The sequence below is a fragment of the Hemitrygon akajei genome, chromosome 7 (genome assembly GCF_048418815.1).
Source record: "Hemitrygon akajei chromosome 7, sHemAka1.3, whole genome shotgun sequence".
NCBI classification, from domain to species: Eukaryota; Metazoa; Chordata; class Chondrichthyes; order Myliobatiformes; family Dasyatidae; genus Hemitrygon; species Hemitrygon akajei.
The window spans coordinates 127,000,580-127,013,275 of record NC_133130.1 but is presented as its reverse complement, the minus strand read 5'-3'; the positions used below and the strand labels follow the sequence as shown (position 1 = coordinate 127,013,275).

At 41.9% G+C, this 12,696-nt stretch overlaps 1 protein-coding gene across 5 annotated transcripts in view; it reads left to right on the top strand.

Moving 5' to 3' along the window:
• Positions 1-4,506, top strand: part of golga3 (golgin A3) — a 96,911-nt gene extending 92,405 nt beyond the window's left edge. For all 5 annotated transcript variants that reach the window (XM_073051921.1, XM_073051923.1, XM_073051924.1 and 2 more), the window contains exons 23-24: positions 1,355-1,518; positions 2,744-4,506. In XM_073051921.1, coding sequence (XP_072908022.1) covers positions 1,355-1,518; positions 2,744-2,951 — 372 coding nt within the window. In that variant the 3' untranslated portion in view covers positions 2,952-4,506. The remainder of the gene's footprint in view (positions 1-1,354; positions 1,519-2,743) is intronic.
• The last annotated feature ends 8,190 nt before the right edge of the window (positions 4,507-12,696 follow it).

Sequence of the window (12,696 nt, the reverse complement as noted above, 5' to 3'; positions counted from 1 at the left end):
CTGAGGACTGGTGTGTGTTCTCTCATCTTACCCCTTCTGAAGTCCATAGTCAATTCTTTGGTCTTAATACGTTGAGTGCAAGATTGTTGCTGCGACACCACTCAACCAGCTGATCTATCATGCTCTTGTACGGCATCTCGTCATCATCTGAAATTCTGCCAACAATAGTTGTGTTATCAGCATATTTATAAATGGCATTTGAGCTGTGCCTAGCTGCACACCCTTGTGTATAGAGAGAGAAGAACAGAGGTCTAAGTGTTGATTATTAGTGAGAAGGGTGGAGATGTGTCTCTACCAAAAGAGATGTAAGACACCTCTTCCCTCCACTAGCTTGCAGGTCACCCTTGGGTAAGGTGTAGCACCTGCTTAGCCCCCTGATCAGGGTCATGTGGAGCTTGGGAGCAGGTGATGGATGGCCGTATGAGCAGTGTGTGATATTACAAATCCTGGTTATGCAACCGCTGACACCAGGAACATAATCTCATAATCTGTCTTGTAAAGACACTGCCCAGAAGAAGGCAATGGCAAACCACTTCTGTAGAAAAATTGCCAGGAACAATCATCATCAAGACCATGATCGACCATGTCATTCAACATGGTACATGATGATGAATATTGGTAAACATTTAGTAGATACACGACTGCAAAAGTCATAGGCTCACTACCTATATATACAGTAGGTATTAGATAGTGTTGTTCTCCAATCTTGGCAATCCATTTTGTCACTATACGAGGAGATATCAGTGCACTGTAATTTGTGGTGTGTCCTCTGAATGCTTGGCCTTTGTATACCTATCAATCAGCTGACTGGCCGTCATTACGGAAACTCAATTGTGACGTACGGATTGTTGCTGATTGGTTGCATGGCGAACTCTGTATTGTGGTCTGGAATTTCATCATAATTGAGTTTCCATAGTGACAACCAATCAGCTGATTGATAAGTACATAAAGGCCAAACATTCGGAGGACTCACCATGATGAACAGCGCACTGATGATGTCACCTCACACGGTGACGAAACCTTTGCAAATAGATTACCAACATTGGAGAAAAATTCAACCCAACCATCAAACACCCAAGCTACACATTTTGAGTTATTTCCATACAGTAGGTATTTTGTTAGACACCATGACACTGTTTAAATGTATCGCGAGGATTTTTTTGTGCATTGTGCACTAATGGTAATTCAGTGTTTTATATTAGATGTAGATGCATTTGGAGAGGTGAAATTTAGAAAGAAATAGAAAGATTTGGTGAGAGGAGCTTGTGGGACAAAACCTTTAGGTTAGACTTACTGGCTTGATCTTGCACTTGGCACATATTGATTTTAAGTAGCTAAATTTTATTTTGAACAGCGAGTGGAATTGAAAGGAGATGCTGTTTCATCAAATCCTGTAACTCCAGTAAAGATCCCTGATTGTCCTGTACCTGCTGCCCTCCTTGAGGAGTTACTCAGGCCACCAACAGCTGTGAGTAAAGAGCCTCTGAACAATCTACACAGTTGTTTAAAGCAACTCAGGTAAGCTCCTTATTATTAGCTGATTTTGGCTGCTTTTTTTCTTTGCTTTAATTTTTCCTAACTTTATTGATTTTGAGATACAGCATGGAACAGGCCCTTCTGTTACAATGAGCCGCACTGCCCGACAACTCACCAATTTAACCCTAGATTAATCACAGGACAACTTACAATGACCAATTAATCTACTAACCAGTACGGCTTTAGACTGTGGGAGGAAACCCACGTGGTCATGGGAAGAATGTACAAACTTTCTTACAGAAGACACTGGTATTGAACTTCGAACTGATGCCTCAAGTGGTTAGCATTACGCTAACCACTATACCTCTGGAGTTCCTTGTTGGATCCTGGTGTTTTTGTACTCCAGAGGTTCAGAAGTCAAGAATGAGGCATGAAATAATTTTATTGATTTATAGAGACATTGCAGAATAGGCCCTGTAGAGGGAAAAACTAATTCAAAATCAAAATATTGGACTCCAGCCTGCGACAACCATGGAGTCATTATACCTGCATGACACACCCTCAACTCCAGTGTTCCAAAGAGTCGAATCCTTTATTTCTATCCTTTATTGGCAATTAGCAAAGATACAACTAAGCATTATTGAGCGTTATCTCAGTGATATTAGGTGGTCAGCAAAGATGTGATCTCCACCAGTCCCAGGTTACAAACTGCCACGAAATAAGCATGAAAACGGAACTTATTCCCCTCGCTTTTACCACACCCACACTCGTGTGACAAGTTACCATTATACACATTTATAAACACATAACAGAATACATGGCAGACAGGCCCTCATGCCCCTGTGAGTCACACTACCCATCAACCCACCGATTTAATCTTAGCCTGATCATGGGACAATTTACAGTGACCAATCAGCTGGTACGTCTTTGGCTGTGGGAGGAGACGAGAGCACCCAGAGGAAATCCGCATGGATGTAGGGAGTATGTACAAACACCTTATGGGCAGCGGCAGGACTGAACTCAGATTGCCTAAACTGTAAAGTGATGTGCTAACTACTACTCGATTGTGTTGCCCCAGTGAGTGAAAAACACACGTTTGTCAAAAAGTACAAATCTTGTAGCAAGTTTTATTTTTTTTTAAAGTGGTTTCCGATATATGACACAGTTGTGTAATGAACTCACCGGCACAGTGGCAGTGAGACTGTTTGATTCCTGTGACAGCGGCCAGAAAGTTAACATTTATAACGTTTTCTGCTTCCATCCAAAGGCAAGAGATGGACAGTTTACAGCGACAGATGGAGGAGCACACAGTAACCGTGCACCAGTCGATGTCGTCATGGACGCAGATCGAAGGGCAGTTGATGGAACTGACTGCGGATGGCGCCGTTACAACAGCAGAACAGTCCAGCATTAATATAGCAACTGACCTGAGCAATAGTGCAAATAGTGACCATGTGGATGGAAGCACTCAGTAGGGAACAATTTCTGTACTGCCACACTCGGCAATGCTGATGAGTACGAAGCTTTTCCATTCCTCCTTGAGATTCATTTACATTCTGATTTTGCTTGTCAATCCATCGGCAAGTAGTTAAGGATCCTCTTTACACCTTCCTTCCATGGTTTCACACCTGCAGTTTAAGCCAACAGGCCTTGTGTGGTTTTTATTGGCTACAGGGGCCTTACTAAGAGAAGGGGAAGAAGAGATAGGGAGAGATTAGCTTTATTTATCTTTGTGGAGGCAAGTCCATCATCGGCCATGTAATGGTATGGACTGAAATAGGAGATATTCATCTCTAACCATCCCAAGCCTTTGTTCAGGATGTGGGTAAAGATCATGAGGTGAGATGTCTTTTATTCAAGAAGGGCTTAAAAGGTTAAACATATTGATTTTAATTTATTAAAATTAAACTGGTTGTAACTTTTGTATTTGAGTTCTGAAAGTTGTCAATTTAACTTGAAGTTGAAGGTGTATTTAACAGTTTAAGACTTCAGCAGCATTTTGTTGGTGCCGAAAAAAAAGTCAGAAGTTTAACTGAGAACAATAGTGTGGTTTGTACAGTGCATTTTCAACTGAACATTACAAAATCTTTTATTTCTTGGGGGTGAGGGGGAAGTAGTTTAAAAAAATGTACGTTGCACCTTTGAATCTCCAAGTTGTGGAGCAAGCCAATATAACTCGAGCCAACCTCAGTGACAAGCTCTCCTTTTGAAAGTATCGGGCTTTGCTTCTGTTAACGCACTAATACACGGAGTCATCTAAATATAGCATTTCCATGTTTCTTTACACACTGGTAGAGGCTTGAATTTCTCAAAAAAATGTTGGGTTTGAGTCCATACAAGGCACCTTTGGGGTAAGGTTGGGTAAAAGCCTATGGCACACCCTGTCCCCGGGGTCACATTTGGGCTCAGTAAATTACAAATGTTACCCATCTTTCCTAGGTGGGACAGTTCACTGGTTAGAACAGTATAAAAGGAACTTACTACCTGTCACCTGGGAATATTTGCAAGTTGGTACTTAGTCACTTAATGCTTCATAGCCGGCAGCCTCGAGAGGAGAAATAGACATTATATATGTATGGACCTTGGGTTGCAGTTTTTAAAAAAAACTTTATATGTAATACAAAATTCCAGTCATTTTTTTGCTTTGTTATAAAGAGAAGGCATGATTATACAACTCTCAAATAAACTTTGAAAAACCTTTATTTCTTATCAGTAGGTAGAAGTTGAGCTGGAGTAATGGAAAAAGCTAACCAGAGCTGCTTTAACCATAATTAATGTATGCTCACTACATCGATTATTGTTTCTATCATAGTAACTTACTGTCTGGCAATGCTGAAATAGTATGCTCAGTTAACAACACACTCTTCGGTTTAATTTCAGCTTCATATTTTTACGTTTTGTTCTGCCTTTACTCTGGAGGCCCACTTACATTAAACTATCTTGTACAGTACAAAAGAACCGTGAGCATGTTGAGGAACTCTGTGCATTATATTGCTGAGGAGCAATGTGCAATAAACTATTTTTTGGTAATTGTTTTTCCTGTATGCTTTACTTTTATTGACTTTTTAGTTATCGGTACAACTTATTTTCACATTGCATGTGAGATGCAGAATAAACTTGCTCAGTCATCTTCAAAATTTATAGATACACAGTGGATTCCAGCTAACTGGGACACATTGGGACGGTATATATTGTCCCATTAAGAGGCTGCCCCAATTAGGCAAAGTTTCATGGAAATAATTAAAAGGTAGTTTGGGAAAAAAGACAAGCTACCATTTAACTGAGTATCAATTTATGTATTTAAATGAAATGCAGAACAAATTAAAACACTACCAATATCTCTACAGTACTACAACACTGTATTAGTTCCTAATAGTTATCAACAGAGGTTGATTGGCTGCAAAAGAACAAAATCAGCGCCAACATCTAGTGCAGATAATGGACTGGCTTTCAACAATTGCATTTTCCAAATCTTCATTTTCATTGTAACATTCAATGTGATTGCTGATACATTCAAATTGTTCATAGTTCCTCATTTGAAGTAGTGGAATTGTTTCATTTTCACTCGGCTGTTTCTGGCATCACCAAGCCTGAATGCTTGAAACCGCGGTGAGCAAAACTATTCTGAATTTTCTTGCTCATTTCTCGCCAACTATCAGTGACAAGAAGTCACTGTTTTTCGAACAGAAACACACAACTGTGATGCTCTTTTAAAAACTGACTGCTCTAATCACAGTGTGATTTCTAATGGCCACACAAGTGCACACTACTGACATGAGTTAGAAACTGTTCGGCAACAGCTTCCAGTCCCATTTAAGCTCCATGGTGGCCCAACTAAATGAAGGGTAGCCCAGCTGTTTTCTTGATTAGTCTTTGTTCTTTAAGAGTTGTCCCAAATAAACAGCTGACCCAATTAACTGGAATCCACTGTTTATGCAGCTTTGTTTAAAGCATAATTGAAGCTGAAGAATAACATAATTAATTGCATCTCCTCGCTTTTATTTCACAATCCCATAAGTAACTATAATCTAATATGTCCCTGTGTGGCTAAGCGATGTGCAGAAAATAATCCCTGTGCGAGGATAATTGATCCAAAGGAAATAATTGTGAAGCATTTAACATCAATTAGCAAAGGTAAATCTTCAGCTGCTTGAAGTTGATGCTTGAATCCCAGAGAATTAAAAATATATAAATATATGAATTTAGTTTTATTCTTCATGTGTTTTAAATTTTGTACTGTGGAGTATGTTTCAGTTCAGTTAGTTAGGCCTGCACTGGACAACAGGTGTACGGCCTTGCTGAGATGTTGCCTTTATAGGTTTGTTGAATGTTACCAAATTTGTTCTGTAATTAATTGTTGGGAAATTATGGCCATTATGTAAATATTCTAAAATAGTACAACTCTCCAGACACTGACAGGATATGACAACCCTATAAAGCCTCTGGTTTAAACACATTACTGTTTGTGTGTCTACATGTTCTTATTTTAATTTAAAATCCATTAAAATTAATATATGTTGGACAGGAGGAATGTCTTTCCTATAATTAAATCTTTATAATTTAAAAAAAAATTATTACAGTCAACCTTGTTGACATCACTGCACAGATTATTCCTCACCTCCCAGAGAATATGCAATTTGTTTGATATTTCTTGGAATTTGTGTTTTTTTTTAAAGAACATTCTTTGAGTTTTTAAAAACTATTACATAGCTACTGCGGTTATTGCTTTCTTTTGTTCAATAAAATGTTCTGTAATGAAAATTTTGCACCTTCTGATGTTTGTGTGCTTTAGAATTGGAATGTTTAGTGGTAACACTGGACAACAAAGATTTTGCTTGCTGAATACTTCTGGGTGTATCTTATGGATTTTGGGCTGCTGATCATGAAAATCACCATGAAATTTCCTTTTCACACACCATCCTTTTGAAATCACCTATTTGTTATTTCAATTCATAATTCAAGTTGGAGTAACTGGCGCCAAGATCAAGGAAGGCATTTTTGTTGGTCCACAAATCAAACAGGTCATCAATGACAGGCAATTCAAGAAACTTCTAGTGGGACCGGAGAAAATCACATGGAAGGCAATCAGGATGTCATTGAAAATTTTTGTGCAGCTTCCTGTTACATTATAACCTTTAACATTATTCCTGAGTGGTAAAACAAAGCATGTTAAAAAGCAGTGTGGCTTTCCTTTTGCCAAAGAATTTCTTCATATATGACAGAGATGTGGGGAAAAAAACGTTGTAATGGAGTAAATATTGATGGAATGGATAGAAGGCTTTCCTATCAAAAAAAAACTGGGGATGGAGGAAGTCTTAACTAATACTATAATGAGTGTTTTCAGCATTTTAGAGTCGGGCTGCACATGTGAGAACAGAAATGAAGTTACTGGTATTGGTTTAATAGTGTTTTGGACCCCATGTCAAAGAAACCATATGCTGGTGTTGGATGGAGTCCCGAGGAGGTTTACAAGAATGATCTTAGGAAGGAAAGGAGCATTTGATGGCTCTGGGGCCATACTCGGTGATGTTCAGAAGAACGAGGGGGGATTCTAATTGAAACCTCAAGAATATTGAAAGACCTAGATGGTGTGAACTTGGAGAGAATGTTTCCAATGATGGGAAAATCCATGGTACATCTAGAAACTCACAAATTTCTTCAGGTGTATTGTGGAGAACATTCTAACTGGCTGCATCATGGTTTGGTATGGAGGGGCTATGCACTGTATTGAAAAAAGTTAAAGTTGTAAATTCGGTCAGCTCAATCTAGGACATCTTCAAGGAGCAATGCCTCAGGAAGGCAGCATCCATCATCCAGGACATGCCCACTTCTCATTTTTACCGTCAGGGAGGAGGTACAGGGACCAAAAGGCACTCACTCAGCGATTCAGGAACAGTTTTTTCCCCTCTGCCACCTGATATCTGAACAGACATCGAACCAACAACTTTTGCCTCTACTTTTTTCCCCTTTTTTGTACTAATTTAATATATGATTTATGATCATGTATTGCAATGTACTACTGCTGCCACATGATAGCAACCTGTGCTTGGATTAGGAGGATTTTCTTTAGCCAGAGGATGGTGAATCATTGGAATAAATTACCATAGATGGCTCTGCAAGCCAAGTCATTGGACAAGTTGATTGGTAGTTAATTAAGGCGACTAAGGTTATGAGGAGAAGGTGGGGGTTTGAGGTTCTGAATGGCCTAATTCTGCTCCTGTCTCTTATGGTCTAATTGTGTAAATAGAAATCATAAATACAATAAAGTCTGCAAATGCTGGAAAACCAATGCAACACAAACACAAAATGCTCAGCAGGTCAGGCAGCATCTATGGAAATCAATAGTCGACATCTCGGACTGAGACCCTTCACCAGGACTGGGAGGTGAAGGTGATAGGTGAAGCCAGGTGGGTCGGAAAGTGAAAGGGCTGGAGTGGAAGGAATTTGATAGAAGTGAGTGGACAACTTCTATCAAAGGGAAGGGAGGAGGGTCACCAGGGGAGGTGAGAGGTGGTAACAGGGCAGAGTGGTGAATAGAGGGGAGGGGAGAGTTTTTTTGTACTGGAATGATGTTCCAGATGTTCACGAAAAACATTTTGTCAGAGCTGAGAAGGAGAGATTCTGCAGATACACCCTCACACATTATTCTGGTTTCTGCCCCCTTTCTCGCCAGTTCTGATGAAGGGTCTTGGCCCAAAATGTTGACTGTTTATTCCTCCAGCATTAGTGTGTATGTGGTGGGGGGTTGGGGAATGTCTCCAGCAGCGAAGTTGTAACAAGGTTATCTGGTCAGTGAGTAAATGGAAGCAGGTAGGGAATGAGAATGTACAGATGCAGAAGGCTGAGCAGGACCACTGCAGCAGTGAGAAGAGAACATGTCCTGTGTGGTGGGGTCCCTGATGATAGATGCTGCTTTCCTGTGACAGTGGTTGGGAGGGCTTTACTCGTGATGGACTGGGCCATATTCACTTCTTGTAAGATTTTCCCTTCAAGGGCATTGGTTTTAACATACCAGGCTGTGATGCAGCCAGTCAATATGCCCTCCACTACACATCTATAGAAAATTGTCAAGGTTCTAGATGTCGTGCTGAATCTCCACAAACTCCTAAGGAAGTAGAGGCACTGCATGCGTTCTTTATAATTGCACTTGCATGTTGGGCCCAGGACAGGTCCTCTGATATGATATTACCTCGGAATTTAAAGTTGCTAACCCTTTCCGTCTCAGATCCTTCGATGAGGACTGGCTCATGGACCTCTGGTTTCCTTCTCCTGAAGTCAATAATCAGCTCCTTGTCTTGCTGACATTGAGTAAGCTGTTGTTGTTATGGCACCACTCAGTCAGATGTTCAATTTCCCTCCTGTAATTGATTCATTGCCACCTTTGATTTGGCCCATGACGGTGGTGTCATCAGCAACTGTCATGGCATTGGAGCTGTGCTTAGCCACACAGTCATAAGTAGAGCGGGCGGCCAGGCACACAGCCTTGCCGTGCAGCTGTGCTGATGGAGATCATGGAGGAGATGATGTTGCCAATCTGAACTGACGGGTCTGCAAGTGAGGAAATCTGGGAGTGAATTGCATAAGGAGGTATCAAGGCCAAGGTCTTGAAGCCTATTGATTAGTTCTGAGAGGATGATGGTATTGAATGCTGAACTGTAGTCAATGCTTTCTTCAAGCAAGCCAATTCTGAATCCACCTGGCCAAACTCCCTGGATCCCATGCCTTCTGACTTTCTGAATAAGCCTACCGTATGGAACCTTATCAAATACCTTTGTAAAATCCATGTAGATCACATCCACTGCACTACCCTCATCTATATGCCTGGTCACCTCCTCAAAGAACTCTATCAAGTTTGTTAGACATGATCTACCCTTCACAAAGCCATGCTGACCATCCCTGATCAGACCATGACTCTCTAAATGCCCATAGATCCTATCCCTAAGAATCTTTTCCAACAGCTTTCCCACCACAGATGTAAGGCTCACTGGTCTATAATTACCCGGACTATCCCTACTACCTTTTTTTGAACAAGGGACAACATTCACCTCCCTCCAATCCTCCGGTACCATTCCTGTGGACAATGAGGACATAAATATCCTAGCCAGAGTCTCAGCAATCTCTTCCCTCGCCTCGTGGAGCAGCCTGGGGAATATTCCGTCAGGCCCCAGGGACTTATCCATCCTAATGTATTTTAACGACTCCCAACACCTCCTCTCCCTTAATATCAACATGCTCCAGAACATCAACCTCACTCATATTGTCCTCACCGTCATCAAGTTCCCTCTCATTGGTAAATACCGAAGAGAAGTATTCATTGAGGACCTTGCTCACTTCCACAGTTTCCAGGCACATCTTCCCACCTCTATCTCTAATCGGTCCTACCTTCACTCCTGTCATCCTTTTGTTCTTCACATAATTGAAGAATGCCTTGGTGTTTTCCTTTACCTTACTCGCCAAGGCCTTCTCATGTCCCCTTCTTGCTCTCCTCAGCCCCTTCTTAAACTCATTTCTTGCTACCCTATGTTCCTCAATAGACCCATCTGATCCTTGCTTCCTAAACCTCATGTATGCTGTCTTCTTCCACCTGACTAGATTTTCCACCTCACTTGTCACCCATGGTTCCTTCACCCTACCATTCTTTATCTTCCTCACCAGGACAAATTTATCCCTAACATCCTGCAAGAGATCCCTAAACATCAACCACATGTCCATAGTACATTTCCCTGCAAAAACATCATCCCAATTCACACCCGCAAGTTCTAGCCTTATAGCCTCATAATTTGCCCTTCCCCAATTAAAAATTTTCCTGTCCTCGCTGATTCTGTCCTTTTCCATGATAATGCTAAAGGCCAGGGAGCAGTGGTCACTGTCCCTCAGATGCTCACCCACTGAGAGATCTGTGACCTGACCTGGTTCGTTACCTAATACTAGATCCAGTATGGCATTCCCCCTAGTCAGCCTGTCAACATACTGTGACAGGAATCCATCCTGGACACTTTTAACAAACTCTGCCCCATCTAAACCATTGGAACTAATCAGAATAAATAATTAAAATCCTTTATTTAAAAAACATCCTTTATTCTGCTTCTCTTTCCTCAAAGCCTCTTTGTATGTTAGATCTGGCTTTACTCCATGCACTATACTTGCAGTTCCCACATGACCTTTATCCTCCTCCACCTCACTATCTGCTCTAACACTCTGGTTCCCCTCCCCCTGCAAATCTAGTTTAAACCCCCCGGAGCAGCACTAGCAAATCTACCTACAAGGATGTTAGTCCCCCTCTAGTTCAGGTGCAACCCATCCCGTCGGAACAGGTTCCACCTTCCCTGGAACAAGGCCCAATTGTCAAGAAACATGAAGCCCTCCCTCCTGCACCAACTCCTTAGCCACGTATTTAGTTGCATTATCTTCCTATTTCTAGCCTCACTCACATGTGGCACGGGTAGCAATTCTGAGATTGCAACCTTGGAGGTCCTGTCCTTCAACTTTGCACTTAATTCCCTAAACTCTCTTTGCAGGACCTCCTCCTCCTTCCTATCCACATCATTGGTCCCTACATGGACCATGACATCTGGCTGCTCACCCTCCCTCCTGAGAATACAGAGAACTCGATCCGAGATATCGCGGACCCTGGCACCAGGGAGACAACAGACCATCCGGGATTCTTGATCTCTCCAACAGAACCTCTTATCTGTCCCCCTAACTATCGAATCCCCTATCACTACTGTTCTCCTCTTTTCCCTCCTTCCCTTCTGAGCTGAGAGTCCAGTCACGGTGCCAGAGACGCAACCACTGCAACTTGTCCCTGGTAGGTCGTCCCCACCAACACTATCCAAAACGGTATACTTATTGTGGATGGGAACGGCCACAGGGGTGCTCTGCTCTTCCTGTCTATTCCCCTTCCCTCTCCTGACAGTCACCCAACTACCTGTCTCCTGACTCTTAGAGGTGACTATCTCCCTGAAACTCCTGTCTATTTCTGCCTCTGCCTCCCAAATGATCCGGTTCATCCAGCTCCAGCTCCTTAACACGGTTTGTCAGGAGCTGCAGCTGGATGCACCTTTTACAGGTGTAGTCATCGGGGATAATTGTGCTGTCCCTGACTTCCCACATACTGCAAACAGAGCACTCAACTGCCATAACTGCTGCCTCCATTACCTACTCTTAAGTTAATTATAACCATATAGCAATTACAAGCATGGAAACAGGCCATCTCAGCCCTTCTAGTCCGTGCCAAACACTTACTCTCACCTAGTCCCACCTCAGCCCATAACCTTCCATTCCTTTCCTGTCCATATACCTATCCAATTTTTTTTAAATGACAAAATCGAACCTGCCTCTACCACTTCTACTGGAAGCTCGTTCCACACAGCTACAACTCTCTGAGTAAAGAAGTTCCCCCTCGTGTTACCCCTAAACTTTTGCCCCTTAACTCAACTCATGTCCTTTTGTTTGAATCTCCCCTACTCTCAATGAAAAAAGCCTATCCACTTCAACTCTATCTATCCCTCTCATAATTTTAAATACCTCTATCAAGGTGTCAACATCTCTGAGGATCTCTCCTGGGCCCAACATATCAATGCAGGCACAAAAGCAGCTATATTTCATTAGGAGTTTGCTGGAGATTTGGCATGCCACCAAAGACACTTGCAAATTTCAACAGATGTACCATGGAGAGCATTCTAACTAGCTGCATCGCTGCCTGCTATGAGGCGTGGGGCACTGCACAGGATCGAAATGAGTTGAGGAAAGTTGTGAACTCTGCTCCATCATGGGCTCTAGCCTCGGTAGTATCCAGGATATCTTCAAGGAGCGAAGAAATATGCTGTCCATCGTTAAGGACCTCCATCACCCAGGACATTCCCTCTTCTCACTGCTACCATCAGGAAGGAGGTACAGAAGCCTGAAGGCACACACTCAACAATTCAGGAGCAGATTCTTCCTCTCTGCTCACAGATTTCTGAATGGACATTGAACCCATGAATACTACCTCATACTTTTTTATAATTTTTGCAGTACTTAATTAATTTAACCTTTTAAATATATTCTTATAGACTTACTGTAATTCAGTTTATATTAGTATGCACTGCAATGTACTGGTGCTGCATAACAATAAATTTCACAACACACACAAGATGCTGGTGGAACACAGCAGGCCAGGCAGCATCTATAGGGAGGTTATGTCAGTGTTATTAAACCTGATTCTGATTTCTCTAAGCC